We start from the raw sequence: 18,454 nt of genomic DNA on the forward strand, positions 1-18,454 counted from the left end.
AAATAAAAATAAAAAATAATGTCAATGCCAAATCCCATTTTGCAAGCATCGGTTCATAGGGGCTCAAGGCTAAGTAAGCTACAGTTAGTTCAGAGCATTTAAGGGTAGGAGACTGAACTACACCCTTAGTAGCGTCTACACGAATGATAAACCTCGGGTCACCTCTGGGATTGAACTATGAATGGAAGGTCATGGTGTGCTGCGACCCAAGATACTCTACCAATCACGTTACCAGGAGCCTAAATTATCAAATATAGTGCAAATTTTATTTACAATTGTATTTAATCTCTTCAAATACAACCGTTCATATACTGTCAATGTTGCTGGAGATTTAGGCGATCAAATTCGGTTCATGGTTTATTTGGGAAAGAAACAATTGCACATGATAAGAAGCACCATGCTGTGCTAAAGCTGTGGAACGAAGAGTACAGGAACTTGATAATCGCACTCAGTACTCTGAAAATTGGTCTTCTGCTTAACTAGCACTTATATTTTTACAATTAAGAGACAGAGCTGAGGTTGGCATCATGCAACGCATCAACTGACTAGGCATGAGACACCAGAGGCTGAATGAAAGTTCAATATAATTTGGATCTGGGCCTATAGGCAACGACCTTTCCCAGGAGTACTTGATAATCGATATTACATACGTGGTCTTTGAACCAAAGTTTAGTCCTTTCACATGTTTGTAAAGTTCTGTAATGCTTTCCAATACGCTGTATCATCTAATTTGATACACCCCTCCCCTCAGCGCTATATATAATTAACAAACCCTAAGATTACTAAGGAATCCCAATAAAGTACAATTAGTGATGTAAGCAAAACCAAGCCCAAGCAAAAAGTAGTATCATATATAGACAGGAATGTTGTCAATGTCAGTTTCATATAATTAGAAATTCACCAGATTTCGCACAAATGCTTGATTCAGTACCTACACTACAAGCTGTAAACCGTCAGTCAACACGTTGTGGTGCTCCACTTACGCACAAATATATAAAATACGCTACAATAGTTTGAAGACATTGGCTATCCACATCATACTGTGTCAGAAGAACTGGCAGCTCTAGATCTGCAAGGTATATCGGCACCATGAGGGTCTTACCATGTCATAGTATTCCGCCCAGAAGATATGTTGCTTGCTCAAAGCACATGTGGGGCTACCAACTCAGTGGGGAACCAATGCCGCTAAAACAACTCAATGTCTTGAAAAATAAAGCCAAAATAGCCAGAAGTCGCCGAATTAGATATAAAATGTGCCGATTAGTGAATGAATTCATATGAGACTGCAAAAAAGTCTCGGATATATGGTTAAACAGTTTGTATTGTACTTAATGATCATTAATGGTCTCACATAACAATAAACCGCATCAAACGACATTAGAGCAACCCAGCTAAGTCACGTTGATATACAGGAAAATATCTGCCCTCAATTTTTGGCGAGTTCTGTCCGAATATAGTTCTTGACTGAAGACTGGGGGGCAATTGCCTCCCCTGCACCCTCACTTCCTATGCCTATGTTTACGGGTTGTATTTATGGGCAATATTTAGTTCATAAGTGCGACCACTGCGCTATTTCTTGGTGCATTTACGCAGATGATGTTCTTCGTATTCTTTAAGGGGCTTATGATACTAAGACTGAGCTTACAACAGGTAAAGAGAGCACACGTAGTGGTGGTGGTGATAGTGGTAGAGGAGAAACTAAAAATTTGTCCTGGAGGGGCTGTAGTGACTTACCGCACCACCTCTCTCTCTCTCTCTCTCTCTCTCCACTACACTACACTTTAAGGAATTGCTGAACATAGAGAATGAAAGTAATGCAAGTATAAGTGGCTGAGGAATGGCTGGGAGAAAGAGGGAGGTGAGAAGAGGAAGAGACCTATAGTATTGTTAAATGAAGACGAAGGGGAACTGCAAGGCTTGGTGAATGAGTTTGGGAAAGTGTGTAAGAAACGGAATCTAATGGTGAATGTAGGGAAGAATAATATAATGGCCTATGAGGGAAATGAAGTCACTGAATGCACAGTGAGGTTGGATGATGAGGAAATGGAAAATGTGAGCGCATTTAAGTACTTAGGTAGTGTGATGAGTAAGGATGGAAGTTTGGAAGATGAGGTGCTTGAATGAGTACAACAGGGAGGAAAGGTTGCTGTTTCTCTGAAAGCAGTGATAAGAAATAGGGAAGTGAGAACGGAAGTAGTATTGTTATACCAACTCTAACGTATGGAAGTGAAGCTTGGACCTTGTTGGAAGGACACAAGTCAAGAGTGAGAGCAGTGGAAACGAGTTATCTGAGAGGAGCACGTGGAGTTACATGGAGATACAGACTGACAAATGAGAAAGCGAAGGAGCGTTGTGGTGTGGATGTGATAGAAAGCGTTAGGAAAAATACACTGAGGTGGTTTGTCCAAGTGAAGATGATGGAGAGCGAGAGACTAACGAGAAGGGTGTACGCAAGTGTGGTAGAGGGGGGGTGGGGAATGCCAAGGATTAGATGGAGAGATGTAGTCGAAAGGTATATGAGAGAGGTGAGTGCAAGTTGGGGTAAAGGCAGTGAAATGGCTGGGGCAGGGTGATATGGAGGCGATTTCTTTGTGACCACTCCTTACGTGATTAAGGCGTCTGGCAATAGATAGATAGAAAGAAAAAAAAGCTAGTAAAAACTATTCATTCACGTGTGTGATATTTTTATTAACGAGTATATTAGTGACTTTAGTGGTCTATACTCTTACCAAATCTCCTGACTTTACCCAGACACATAGAACAGTCATGATAGTTACGTTACTGTTTTGGAACCAGGACTGACTTAGGCTCGCCAGCCAGGAAGCAGGCGACAGTCTGAACGTACTTTTTATTCTTATACATTTTGCGTGCAGCGTACTTTCCATAATCTTTGCCACATTTTAAGAGATCTATATGAACGCCAGAAATATATAGCAGTCTTTGTCCCATGTACTCTTGCCTTTATCCTTATTACGAATAGTTGTATTTAACTCCAGTATTGACATGATTATGGAACTGCATTAAATATTATTATAAAGCCTGAGAAGCTGGATGGTATCATTTTCGGAAACGCGCCCTTTACCGTTGCGTTAGATTTAGCCTGTGTGTGTGTGTGTGTGTGTGTGTGTGTGTGTGTGTGTGTGTGTGTGTGTGTGTTTTAACTCCTCCTAGGCTATTTGATGGATATGAATGAAATTCACTAGGTGGGTTCCTCGGGTTATTGGGAAGGTCTTCCACTATAAACAACTACCTACCAGTATTTTTAGAGGATCATTCCCCCGTTACCCCCAACCCTCCCAGAATTTTCAGAAAAAATGAAAAGAGGGTACATATGGCTTTGATATCTTATTACATGATGTACAATGGACCCTCATCCGTAATGCGATATTCAGGGAGCGTAACCCCTCTAGTGATTCTAGGGGGGTCAGCCCCCCTCCCAAAAATAAAAATGATCAGAAAAAAGAGAAACTGAAAGCATGGATGTCAGCAGAACTTCTCAAGTCAGTTCGTCAGATTCCTTGATAATGTCTTCCACTATATAAAAATATCCACCATTATTTTTAGGGGGGTCAGCCCCCTCCTAAACTTATAAAGCACAAAAAATAGAGGAAGGAGGGCAGATATTCCTTTGATATCTTTGTACCTGTTGTGCAATGGACTTTCATCTGTAATGCAATTTTTGAGGAGCGTGACCCATCCAATGATTCTTGGCGGTCAACCCCCCTCCTAAAAATAAAAAGATCAGAAATTGGGGAAAGGTTTTAATGAAACTTCCCAGATGAGTTCGCCTAATTATTCCGAAGGTCTTCCACTACATACAATTTTCCAACCATGATTTTTAGGGGGGCTCAGTCCATATTCTCAGAAAGCGAAAGAGAACTTACATAACTTTGGTATCTTAGTACATGTTGTATACTGGACTCTCACTCGTAATGCGATATTTGATGAGCGTGACTCCTCAGTGATTCTTGACAGGTCAGCCCCCTCCCCCAAAATTAAATGATCAAAAACAGGGGAAAGTGGATGCATGGATTTTAACGAAATCAGCGTAAATATCGCAGGGGTGGGTATGCAGTTTCCATGTTATCTCCGAATACAAAGAAAGAAACTGCACATCTACGTTTAATGTGCTACTGCCATGTAATCTAAGTATGTAATAAGTAAACACAATAATTTTCATGAATATTTGTGAGTACTAACTTATTTATAAAAGACAATGATACTAGTATTTAGACGAGCATTGCCCAACACAGATGGTTGACAAGCTCGTGAGAATTAGACATTTTCATTTATCATTTCAATCTTTTAGAGGGCACGGGCTTCCCTAGTAACCAGAGCACTGAAGTTATCTCGTTCTGCACTAACCGATTTAGCAACTATCAGCGCCTATATATGCAAAGAACTTCAGGAAACCTGCTCACACACACCACCACAACTACGACCACAAACATAGTCATTCATATGAAAAAAAATGGACTTCCAGAGGGCAACGCAGTTTTCAGTGGTTCCTCCATTAGGCTCTTGAACCCATGTCCCAGTTTTACAATCTTTCCAGTAGCCCCAGTATGGCGACCCCATCCTGACCTGGTTGCCGTCTACCCACTTGAAGACCCCCTCCACCTCCTCGTCTGTGGCACCGATCCAGTAGTTGTTGGTGGCCAGACCTGCAAATGTAAAGGACAAATTGAAATTTCTAGAGGGCCAGCTGATGCATGTTCTTCCAATCAACAGCTCATCCTGCCGACGCAGGAGCCAATGGGTATTAACCACGCTGTACTGGCCGAAACAACCACGTTCAATAACTGACCAGTACATTTAAATTTATGAATATAAGAAAATTTTGAGACTTGTTAGTACATCATAAACACAATTAAAATAGACAGTATAGAGAAGTATCCACATTATGACTTGGTGAAGGGTTCAGGTATCTTACGTAGTAGCGCTGACCCTTCAGTTTAGTACGAAACACCAAATTGCTGAGAGTTTTCCATTGTATTTTCTGGGAAGAAGAGTATATTCATGGGGGATGTCGACGAAACAGTCTATTGTAGATGGTGACCCTTTATTAACTCGCTGTATCTCCATACATACTAGTTGCCACCAGGGAAATTGAACTTGTTCCATGTCAGGGCAAGGCTTGAAAATTACTTGAAAACCAGACAATGACCATGCTGGACCCAGTCTCAAAAGTAGAATACTATGCCAAAACTTGGTTGAAGTCCACTCCCTGGCGTACACCCCTTGTAGGGGTTTAGAAGTCGATGCACTGACTCATAATGGGGCTAAGAGAAGGAAATGCTCCAGGCTGAGGGACACTGTGTTGTCCCTTAGAGATCAAAACACGAGAGAGAGAGAGAGAGAGAGAGAGAGAGAGAGAGAGAGAGAGAGAGAGAGAGAGAGAGAGAGAGAGAGAGAGAGAGAGAGAGAGAGAGAGAGAGAGAGAGAGAGAGAGAGAGAGAGAGCTTATACGTGCGTACAGGCTCCTGTGAGTGTATTCGTGTCTGTGCATGTGCGTGTGTAGGTGTATTTGTGTATATGTGTGTCGGTATGCACTAATCTGTGTGTGTGTGTGTGTGTGTGTGTGTGTGTGTGTGTGTGTGTGTGTGTGTGTGTGTGTGTGTGTGTGTGTGTGTGTGTGTGTGTGTGTGTGTGTGAGCAGAGTTTATATTGTGCTGGATTATCCTGTTCTGTCGTAATGCAGTAAAATATTTTGTGACATGTTATACCCAATAGATTTTATTCTTACATTTTCCTAGGTCTGGTTAGTACTTGGATGGGTGACCGCCTGAGAACACCAGATGCTGTTGGCATCCCTACGTGTCAAGTGGGGTTGGTGGAGGATTAGTGCCCCTCCCTGTAAAACAATTAACTCTAAGCCATTGGCCACCCCGTCTGGGATACATGGCGTCTGGCAATGAATGAATGAAAAATTTTCCTAGGTATATTAAGAGTTTTAGTGTAGCTAAGTCCTTCGCTTATTCTAATCGACTATTCTATGTACTCTCCTCAGGCACCAAACCGTCATCCTCCTTACCCCAACCCCCAGCATCGTCCTAATATTCCCCCGACTACCCTTCCCCCCCTCACAACTATATAATGGCTCCAAACGTTAGGCCGCCAACTCAGGGTTTCGCACCCACGGAGATGGGATTGACAACGATGACTGTAACAGGTGGAAGTGCTGGACAATGTACTATTATACAAAAAAGATATCCCTATTCACGAGAACGCGGAACTCCACAATGAATACAGCGATTTGAGCAGCGTCGGTATATTTAGCAAGCCTGGCTGTCTGAAACGTCACGAAAGGCCTGGTACTTCATATCGTTATTCGAGCCTTGAGTCGTGGATTTACTGATATCTGATATCGAGTCGACGTTAGCTAATCCTGCATTTTATGGTCACTCTGTATACTGGAACGCGTGGTGCTATTTTGTTCTGCACATTGGAGGGCATTCAAATGCAGAAATCAGGCGACGCATAGGTGTATCGATGCCAACTGTGGCGGTATGGGTGAGGAGATACCTGAAGACTGGCAACACTGACAACAAACCCAGGACCGTCTTCCCTAAGTGCACAACACCGGGAGATGAAGTATGAAATAATTTGGTAATAAATAATGGAGACAAAGACATACTAACATCTTTATATATATATATATATATATATATATATATATATATATATATATATATATATATATATATATATATATATATATAAATGTTTTAGTAATATATTTCAACACCTCCTCCAGGCGGTAGGTGAGGCCACTGAAGAGAATCCTTTTAGATCAACACCCAGTATAAGAAATGAGCTTCAGCTGTAATGCACGTCTGACACAATACGGAACAGGCATCGGAAATTGGAAATATGAGCAAGGCGATCAGCTACAACGCCGCACTTAACTGGGAGGCAGATGGAGGGAAGGATGGCTTATGCACTAGAATACTGTGACAAGGATGAAACTTTGCGGGACAATGTTGTGCTTCGCGACGAAAAGACGTTCTGCAGTGCTGGTCATGGTGCTTCATATGACTGGCGTTCTGTAAACACAAGGTGTGTTTCTGTTTGTCAGACTTGTATATGATTTTGTCTGTCTGCCAGAATGGGATTTTCATTTGTTTCCCATTTTCTGTTAATGAAACATATTCTATACAATAATATCTAATCTATCAGGGGTCTGTCCTTGGTATAGCATAGACGACGTGGTCTGCAGCGTTAGTGGGCGTGTCTGCGCTGGGTTATTTGGATGAATACATGCAACGGGCGTTGGGGAGCTGGTTGACGTTGGACCTGGCAGATTCACTGGCTCAAAGTATATTGAAGCCTTGAAGGATGTTTTGCTTAACTCAGTGAAGGCAATGCTTTTTCCTAAACCAGATTTATTTTACCTTCTCCATGATAATAGTCCCATTCATACATCTCGGACTGACACGGTGGCTTCAAGAACAAACAGATCAACGTGCTGCCACATCCGGCCAGAACCCCGGACCTGAACCTCATACAGAACGTGTGGGGAGCCATGATGCGTAAAACGCCATGTAGAAACAACCCAACCAGGGAGGGCGTGGTCACCGCTGCTATCCAGGCGGCATGGGAAAGACTTAGAAATGTGGCAGGCCAACAGCTGGTGTCTGGATCTGGTATCATCTATGCCTCGAAGGCTTAACGCCGTCCTCGCAGAAAGCGGAGCTTATACAAATGAAAGAAAGGCATCCGGGAGCCGAATGCTAATCGCCCGCCAGAATATGTTGTTGGGCAAGTCCAAGATTTAGGCCAGACCTTGATGCCCTGAAGGTTTCATGTTCATAGCGCAAGCCGTTCAGGAGATATAATGGTGCTAAATGCCGGTGATAAAAAAAAGTTGACCTTTGGCAGCCGTTTTCATGACCACCTTGACTGCAAGTGCCCATATTCGAACTCGTCGAAGATTTTGGCCATATCTTGATACCCTGAAGGTTTCCTGTTGATAGCTGACGCCGTTCATGAGATAAAATGGTGCTAAAGGCGGGAGATAAAAACTAGCTGACCTTTGGCAGACATTTTGGTGACCTTGACCTTGACCCCGAGTGCCCATTTCGAACTCGGCCAAGATTTTGGTCATATTTTGATATCTTGAAGGTTTTATTTTGATAACTCAAGCCGTTCATGAGATATAATGGGAACACACACACACACACACACACACACACACACACACACACACACACACACACACACACACACACACACACACACACACACACACACACATTATCGCTCTGCCTTCTAAAGGCGGGCGATAAATACTGAATAAACACAATTTCCTACCTGTATTTCATTTACCCATATTTAATAAACTCTGAGATTATTAGGAACGGATAAAAGGGGCTTCCTCTCTCAAGTTCATTTATTTCAATTACCTGCAATAAAAGGAAACACCTTACATCTTACCCTGGACTTGTGATCGGGGGATTGCAAGTTCGAGCCTCGCCCGGGCTGCCGTGCCGGGAGGGGTAGCTCCCTCCTGTAATCCTAGCGGGGCTATATAGTCCAATACAGGGCTTAGCTAGGGGGAACTCCATTTCTCCCATTTTACATCTTACCTCCCTCCCCCTGTAAGTTAATCAATCGTTCTGCTCTATATTATTATATGTCGCACTCATACATGCTATACATTGTAAAATCACGAATAATCCCATTTCATCATTTATATCAGTGGTGTTTTCTTAATTTACCTCACAAAGGCATAATGTCACCAACTGACAATGTATCTAGAACTCCGCGTCGTTTAACGTAAACCAGGGCTACCAACGCATCCCACGCTCACACAGTATTTTCCAATATTCGTCGTCCATTGTGTAACAATGACTCACGTTACTTTCGTAAGGATACTTTTTTGAACGACGGTACATACCTCCGCTCCCGTGTGTAAACAAATCACCCACACGATAAACGTTTGGTGATCGGCCACATCTGTTCTATTCAGACATAAGTTAAACGGTGATAGAGTACAGAGATCATCGATGTAGTCAGTTACTATTTCCTTAGCTCACGACAATCCGCACGCCACGAAGGCCGACGATCGGTCACATAATACCACCACAGTGAATTTCCTTTGGCTTCATAGCTGTGGCCCTAAGAATGTCCAAATCAAGGGGGTGTAGGCGAATGTGGGCCAAGTTTTGTACACTCTTAGTCTTTGGTTCTTCCTCTTTCCATGATAAGACGATGCTGCGTGCATGTCTGATCAGAACTGCTTCTAAAATCACTTTGATACATCTCTTTAGAAAAGGTGGAACCCAAAGTGAAAAAGAATATGCATGTACAACGTACCATCTAAGCAATATGAATGCTGACAGACCAATTATGAACTTGATCTTTCGTAATTTATATAAACTATTTTTAAAAATAATTAACTTCAAAATCCATGAGGTGGACTAAGGTCATTCTTTTCTCAAACTCTGTCTCACACTGCCAAGAATCTGAAGGATGTACTACTTACCGTTCTCTTGAATGAATTCAGTAAGGAAGTACAAGACATTGGCATCTTGTAAAACAGCCAGGCGACCACCAGCCTGTCTACAGTAGTTGTTCATCTCGTGCCACGAAGCTGTGTTGATAGTCTCCACCATGAGGCAGCGACCACCAATTTTGGCGAAGGGCAGACGGCACTCTGTTAACAGTCACAAAGGTCTGGTCAAGGCACAAATATATTAACATTTTATCAAGAGTTTAAATAAATTATCTCTACAGTGAATGTTTAATTTAGTACTGAAATAAAAAAAAAGGCATAATTAACTCTGATATTTTTGTTTTCTGTGTATGGGTTCGTTTACATAAACCCTTGGACATAATAAGAAAGTACCTATCATGAATTTCAGCTCGTGTGGCAGAGCTGTTCCCTGTGGTACAATCAAAAACATCATTTGTAGCAGAGGCATCTCAGATGATCAGTATTAATTTATTTTATAAACTGATGGATTTGTTATATCTGCCAGTGAAGTTGGAGGAGGTTATGTATTCACCCATGTATGTGTATTTATTTGTTTGTGCACAAGATATCTCAGAAAACTGTATCGGACTTCAATGTAAATTGGTGGATAGGTAGGCAGCGAGTCAAGGGGGAGTTATTAGATTTTGAGATGTATGTGGATCTGGATGCAGGAAATCATATTTTATCGGCGTTGGCTATGGTATATATCCTCGAAAATAGTTTAAAGAAGGCAAATTAAGACTGTGGAATTAACTGACTATGTGATACTGTGAAAATATTTATCTGGTAGGAAAGAGGAATTCCAGCAGTAAATCATTTTATTTTATTGACGTTGGCAGAGATATGCAATCACTGAGTGCTTTCTAGCTGTATGGAATGTATTGAAAGAATATAATTATTCATTATGAGAAATGTTTCTGCCATCAGTAAGATATATTTTTATGAAGAATATTGTTATATATCTACCACTATTTCACCAAACAGATTCTGGGTTATGATAGCCATACAGTAAACTTACTCTGTACGGTCATGTTCTAGTGCGTCCCTTCCCTCCGTGCGTTATATATTTTTCCCACCCGAAAGTCGCTCATTTTCACATAATTATCTCAGTAACTAAACCATCTAGAACTTCCAGGGCCGCTAGGTGGAGATATTTAGCAGCACTGTATAGATATGAAGTAACATGACAACTCCATTCTGGGTCCCTTGGGGATACGGCATTAATCTTAATCATTTACATTTCACAGACATGCTTACTCACGTAAATCTGTCCTTATTGATTATAAAAACATACGCACTGACTATATATACCGTGTATTGCTATTATGATCTGTCGAAATGGAATGTGTAATTACCGTTACTCGCTAAGGCGGCCTCCGCTCAATGTCACTTCCTATCTTCAGAAATAAGTCATAACTCGGGAAGCGGTGGCCCGATTGGCAAGCAAATTGCCACTTTAGCAGTGGCCTCCCTACGGTGACCTTATGGGGACGCGTCAGTACAGTAAATTCTAAAATGAAGGGAATAAAAAAAAAATTGCTAATGGTTACGATTTTTCTAAGTAATATTTTAGTAATTTGACTGATATATGCCACTACTATAGGCTATCTCGCAGTTCAGCACGGGAGTAAAAATAATCCACATACAATTACAGGCATGGTAACCAAATGGACCACGGGTGAGACACACCGTGGCGTTCGGTTCATCGACATCAGCCAATCAGAGCATTGACGTGTTTCCTACTAGGAGCACGAAGGTGAAGTGAGGCAACTTTCTGGGTGGCGGCGAGCCGTCGTTTGCATGTCTGCATGGCCCCGGCCTTGACGGGTGCACAGAAGAGAGGGTAACTGCAGTAGGCCAGCTGGCCCATGCTAGGCAGCTCCTAAAAGAGTAACTATTAGAATGAGATAAGGATAACAAAGAAGAAGGCTCTCCCCCACCCTCCAAACCTTCCAGCCGAAGCCGGCAGGAAAAAATCAGAAGGAGCACCACGCAGAGTTGAAACTGGCGTGGACGTTTTATAAGAAAGTGAGATTGGAGAAAAGAAACTTGAAACTGGCGTGGACATTTTATAGGAAAATGAGAAAGGAGAAAAGAAACTATCATAGTGTAACCTAAAAAAAGAGAGAGAGAAAAAAAAGGAATCAGTACTGGCTGCCAGATTCTTTTTTTTTTTCTTTTTTTTTTTTTTAATATATCCTGCCCTTACTTGTCATATGCTTACCTGGCCAATGCTTGAAACTCTCGATGGAAGGAGCAACAATTACATCACTAGGTAGCTTTTTCCATTCATCCACTACAAACCAATTTCTACCTAATTCCTTACTAAAACGAATTTTTTCTAGGTTGAAGCCAGTACTTCTAGTTCTACCCTGTATGCTTATTTTAAGTACCTTGCTAACATCTCCCTTATTCAGTCCCCTAATCCAGATAAACAATTAAGTTTCCCCTTACTCTATGCCTTTCTAGTGAGGGCAGAGTTCGTCTTCACCTCCTCCGGCGAAATTGTAGAATGTTATGTATTCACCTGTGCTTGTCTGCTTGTTTATTTGTTTGTCCTCGCGATATCTCCAAAAGTTCTCAACGATTTAAAAAAATAATAATAATACTAAAATAAAAAGTGGAAGGGTGGGCCACGGGCAAAGAAAGAATTGATTAAATTGGGGGCGGATCCTGCAATGGCGGACTTTGATGGCTGGTCGTGGATAGCACGGACGTGTATTCGTTGTTCTCTCCTCTAGCGCTATAGGACTGCCTCACCGGCAATAGTTTTGTACATAGCCCAATAAAGTTAGGTTAGCTAGATCTAATTTTCCTCCCAGGCCTTAGCAGATATAGTAGGTGTCTATATCTAATTACTGAGATTGCCTTTGCTTACTCACCTCTGGAGTGTACCCCCCACTGATCGCTCTGGGGTGTGAGTTACACACAGGCGCGTCCTCCCGAGAGTGGTTTGAGAGGGTAATCTCAGACTAGGTGTGTTTTCCCCGGGGAATTTCTCCCTTGGTCGTTTTTCTTCCCACTTCCCCGGTGAGGAGGAAGTGGTAACTATGGCGGATGCCACTACTGCCTCCCTCCCCTTCAGGGGGGAAGGTAGTCCTGACCGACCCCCGACTGCTGCACGGACGGACTGCCCCCTGACTGAACGGACCCAGACACGTACCCGCCTTGACATTCATGTAAAAAACGCCGAGTTTGTACAGATTCATGCGGTTGGTTCCACTCCCCTGTCCAGTCTCAATCCCTTCATCATCAAGAAGGTGATTGATGGGTGTGCAGGAGAGGTGGAACAAGTGAAAAAACTTGCGAGTGGAGACCTTCTCGTAAAAACCATGAACTCAGCCCAGGTCAAGGATTTGCTTAAACTGAGGAAGTTCCACAATTATGATGTCCAAACAACGATCCCCTACTCCATGAATTCCTGCAAGGGTGTTATCACCTGCAGAGATCTTGTGCTTATGGAGGAAGAAGAAATTGTACAGGAATTTGCTCAGCAAGACGTAATAGAGGCAAGGTTCATTACCAGATTTTCAGAAGGCATCAGGACGAAGACCGCAACAGTTATCTTGACTTTTGGCAAAGTATCTCTCCCTACTAATGTGAAAGTAGGATACGAAATTATCAACGTCAGACCTTACATCCCAAACCCCCTTCGTTGTGCAAAGTGTCAGCTCTATGGACACCACGAAAAGGCTTGTCGGGCTTCCAACTTCGTGTGTGGCAGGTGTGCGGCTGTAGGTCACTCTGCTGACAACTGTACATCCGAGACTGAGTGCTGCTTTCACTGTAAGGATGCTCACTCCACTTCCTCGAGGGTTTGTCCCAAGTGGAAGGAGGAGAAAGAGGTCTGCACAATGAAGGCAACTGAGGGCATTTCCTTTTACGATGCAAGGAAGAAGGTGAAGGAGTTGCATGCAACTCCCAAGCCTAATATCTCCTATGCATCGGCGGTTGTGTCTTGTCCCGTGATGTGCACCGTTGAGACACAGACTGACCTAACATTCGCTCCTCATGCCCCACGCCCTACCTCTCAGTCTAAGCCTCCTGTACGCTCCAACTCTCTGACGGACATCCCTGTTGCTACTTCTACTTCCAGGCTGCCGCTGCTCCTTCGCAGTCAGTGCGGCCAAAATCGAAGCCAGACAAGTCTGACAAGATTAATTTGACAACCCTCACTAAACAGTCACGTCCTCATGTCCTTCCTACTCCTGGACCAGCGAGGGAGAGAAAGAATAGCTCTTCCTCGGTGGAGTCTGGGAGCCTCGTTATTGATGAGACTATGGAGATCTCCACAAACAAGCACCGGGATAGGTTCCCCGGTAGTCGCTCGCCTGCTGGCGGGCGACAAAAAAAGACCAAGCACACTGGCCCCCAACGAAAATCTTAAAAGGCCGCATTTACTCTATTACAGTGGAACTGTAGAGGTGTCGGGAATAAGTTACCAAATATAGCAACTTTACTGTCAATACACAGGCCAGACGTTGTTTGTTTACAGGAGACGCGCCTGGAGGATCACCCTGATCCTCCACAGTTTAAACAGTACCACTCGTATAGAAGATATGAAGGTCATGGAGTTGCCATATACACACACAAATCACACCCACAAACGGAAGTGATTCTAAATTCTACTCTGGAAGCTGTCACGTGCAGAGTAAAATTTAATAACACGTATCTGTCTATTTGTTCTCTGTACTGTCCTCCACATGGCCCCATTGATAGTGATGCTTTAAATTCACTATTTGAACATCTTCCTAACAATAAGTTAGTGTTGGGCGATTGCAACGCCCATCACTATCAGTGGGGTAGCTTGAGGACTGATGGTCGTGGGGAGCAAGTAGCCGACCTAATACTACAGTCCAACCACTGTCTTCTGAACGATGATAGAGCGACTCGTGTAGATGATCGTAATGGTAACTTTTCGGCCATTGACTTATCTTTAGCCTCCCCTGGTATACATCAAGATTTCTCATGGGACCCTTACGACGACTCCTTGGGAAGTGATCATTTACCCATCTGTCTTTCTTATACTCGCGACATCATTTCGGACCCTCCACCTCCAAAATTTAACTATAAGAAAGCAGATTGGGGATCCTTCTCAAGGATCGCCAATTTATATATATCTGGGGAGACCATGGATGTTAAGGTCGAAAATATAACCCAATCCATATTACACGCAGCTGAGGCTGCTATTCCCAAGACTTCTACAGTTCATGCGAAGCATAGAGCACATTGGTGGACGCCGGATTGCCGACAAGCATTAAGAAAACGCAATAGGAGATACAGGATTTTTGATAGTCAGCCCACTGAGAAAAATTTTATTGCATACAAACAGGCACGGGCTGAGGCAAGGAGAATAATAAGAAGGGCCAAACGTGACTCCTGGCGGTCCTTTGTGTCCACGGTGACTCGTACAACACCATTAAGTAAAGTCTGGTCCACCATAAGAATATTAAATAATAAAGACCCGTATTTCCCTGTCACCACCCTGCAGGTTAATAATAACATCTATGACGAGCCCATGGACGTTGCTAACATCCTCGCCAGGAGTTTTTCTCATGTAAGTAGCTCAGCCAATTACGACCCGAGTTTTCAACACCATAAACGCACGGCTGAGCTACAGATATTAGACTTTGCCACAGAAGACGCAGACTCCCCGTACAACCAAGAGTTTACGCTAGATGAACTGCTCCTTGCCCTTAAATCCTGTAAAGACACCAGCCCTGGACCAGACACCATCACGCACGGTATGATCCAGCATCTTAGTCAGGACAACCTGATTAAGATGTTAGCATTGTACAATGAGATTTGGGCGTCTTGAACGTTCCCAAACTCATGGCACTTTGGGCACGTCATACCGTTACCCAAAGAGGCTGGTCGTCTTATGAATCCCACTTCATTTCGTCCTATTGTGTTGACTTCTTGTCTATGTAAGGTCATGGAACGTATGGTAAACAATAGGCTTCTTTTTGTTTTAGAGTCAAAGAATTAGTTAAATGATCAACAATGTGGCTTCCGTTAATACATAAGTTCACTGGATCATTTAATGAATTTGGAGCATTGTATTGCAGAGGCATTTGCCAATAAAGAATTCATGATAGGGGTGTTCTTGGACATCCATAAAGCCTGTGACATGACATGGTGACACGGTATGCTAATGAAGCTCTATGCTTATGGTTTAAGAGGAAATTTGTCTATTTTTATTTCAAATTTCTTAAGGGACAGGACTTTCTCTGTCAAATTGCCCCGTAACGTAACATCGGATATATTTATCCAGGAAAACGGGGTGCCACAGGGAAGTGTGCTTAGTCCTACTTTAATTAGTATTATGATCAATGATATTCTGTCATCAGCTCCCATCCCGAGGAATCTTAAATACTCGCTCTATGCTGACGATTGTGCAATATGGCACTCTTCCCATAATGCACAATTTTCGGCTAGGCGGATTCAAGCAGCCCTTGACTCCGTCCACCAATGGGCCTTGCAGTGGGGATTTAAGTTTTCCGTCCGTAAGTGTGCCGCTGTAGTTTTCACTAATCGTAACGTACCTAATTTGTGCTTAACTTTGGATAATCAGGCAGTACCTTTTCAAAATTCTGTAAAGTTTTTAGGAATACATTTTGATCGTAGAATGAATTTTAAACTTCACGTTAATACTTTGCTTGCTCGTTGTGATAAACCGTTAAATTTCTTCAAGTACCTAGCGGGTGCTACCTGGGGTGCCGACAGAAAATCTTTACTAATTGTGTATAAGTCCCTTATTCGATCGAAGCTAGACTATGGCGCACAGGTGTATGGCTCGGCATCCGATGCCACGCTGAAAGGATTGGATGTGTTACAGAACAAATGTTTGCGAATGTGTCTTGGAGCCGTCTGGTGTACCCGTGTAGCTCATATGGAAGTGGAGGCGAATGTGCCTCCCCTCCGTATTCGCCGTGACCACCTGGCTTGGTCCTATGGACTTCGAACATTTAGGAAAAGTAATATCGGCAATGTGGCCTGTACCCCCCTGCGTCAATACCACCACCTTTTGCGGGGGGTGCGTCGGCCACTTGCCGTTCGCCTCCACTTACTGACTCAGGAGTTTGGTGTGGACCCCAGTGACTGTGACAAGTTGGTGTTAAAAAACATAGTGCCTTGGGAGCCACCTGGCTTTACTGTTGATGTTACATGGCTCCCAGCACCAAAGGCCAAGGCGCAGGAGGCGGAGGTCCACCACTTGTTTCATAACATCATCATTCGTCACTTGGGGTCCCACCACTTGTACACCGACGGCTCCAAGTCGAGTGAATGTGTGGGTGCAAGTGTGTGGTTGACTGAATGTGCCCTCAGGTTTCGGTTGCCGACTCATACATCTGTGTTTACCTCCGAACTTTTTGCTATTGACAAAGCCATAGACTATGCTCTCAATTCTAGGCATGACTCATTTGTCATATTTTCGGATTCAAAATCAGCCCTTCAGGCAATTGCATCTTGCACTACGGACTCTCACGAGATCCAGGGCCGCATCGTTAATAAGTTGCATTCATGCAACAAGTCATTCACGCTGATCTGGGTGCCTGGTCATTGTCGTATCTACGGCAATGAGCAGGCTGACTTACTTGCAAAGTCGGCTGTAGAGCTCGAGGAGACTTGGGACGTTCCTCGTGATCTACGGTCGAGTCTCTCTCTCGGAAAGAAATCAATAAATCTTCTGTGGCAAGGTCAGTGGACCAGACTAAATATTCCAACTTGTAAGCCGCACCTGGGCGACTGGGACACCGCCAACCGCCCCAGTCGCCTGGAGGAAAAAGTATTGGCGAGAATACGGCTCAATGCCACCGTGTTAACTCACATGAAACTATATATGGAAAGACGCTTCCCACCGCACTGTGACATCTGTAATGCGGTGTTATCTATCAGTCACATCATCCTGCGCTGTCGGCGATTTCTTCATGAACGTGCTTCACTTATAAATTACTGCGGCGCAGTAGACGTCCCCTTCACCCTTTCCACCATCCTGGGTGATGGGGACATTGTTATGACTGATATATTGATGGCTTTCTTGAGAGAGACCGGACTGATCAGAGTGATGTGACTTTTTGACTGTATGGTTATAGTTTTTATCACCTGTAAATATGTATATATAGTACTCTAAATTAGGGTTGACAGTTGACATATTTGAAATAGTTCCTCCTTCCCACTGATCTATTTCTAATATTGATGTCCCTTACATTAAACCCCGTTCCTCGACTAACAGTCACCAGCTGATGAGTGCAAGTGTGCAATACAGAAAGGTATTGGGCACTTGCAGTCGATGGTGGTCTGCTGGGCGAGGTTTTTCACTTTTTGTACAAATTATGTAAATACATTATACCATCTTGCTTAAGTTATTCTAATTAGGGCTGACAGCTGACGTATATGGAAATGTTCCTGACTCGTCTGGTTCTCTTTCATATATTGATGTCCCCTATATTAGGTTGTGCCTCGACTGACAGTCACCAGGTGATGAGTGCAGGTATGTCATGTAGAAAGGCATTACATATCTGCAGTCGATGGTGTTCTGTTAGTCGAGGTATTTTTACCATTAGTGTAGGTCTAGCTATTTGTCTCTGTAGGATTTAGTATAGGTTAGCGATTTGTCTGTTAGGTGATTAGTTTTAGGGTCTTTAGATTAGTTTGTCTTTATAATATAAGGTATAAAAAATATAAAACCAAGAAAAAATAAAAAATAAATAAAAATACAAAAAAAATAAGATTAAAATTATTATATATATATATATATATATATATATATATATATATATATATACTGTATGTACGTTTGCATGGAAGTGTGACTGTATGTATGCATGGAAGTGATGGTGTGTGTGTGTGTGTGTATGTATGTACATATATATGTTTGTATATATATATGTATATATGTTTAAATGCATATACATATATATATATATATATCCGGCCTTAATGACCAGGGGCTTCGGCCCCAATGGTTGATAG

General features: G+C 42.8%; 1 protein-coding gene across 1 annotated transcript in view; it reads right to left on the bottom strand.

Moving 5' to 3' along the window:
• Window positions 1-3,830: 3,830 nt before the first annotated feature.
• LOC145411464 (perlucin-like protein) overlaps window positions 3,831-18,454 on the bottom strand; it is a 38,015-nt gene continuing 23,391 nt past the window's right edge. Inside the window, exons 4-5 of the mRNA XM_080281523.1 lie at window positions 9,488-9,658; window positions 3,831-4,664 (exon numbers count right to left, since the gene is read on the bottom strand). Of these exons, the coding sequence (XP_080137649.1) occupies window positions 4,405-4,664; window positions 9,488-9,658 (431 nt within the window). The 3' untranslated portion in view covers window positions 3,831-4,404. The remainder of the gene's footprint in view (window positions 4,665-9,487; window positions 9,659-18,454) is intronic.

This window comes from Coenobita brevimanus, chromosome 1 (assembly GCF_032717465.1).
Source record: "Coenobita brevimanus isolate Jiangsu-jjx chromosome 1, ASM3271746v2, whole genome shotgun sequence".
Lineage (NCBI taxonomy): Eukaryota > Metazoa > Arthropoda > Malacostraca > Decapoda > Coenobitidae > Coenobita > Coenobita brevimanus.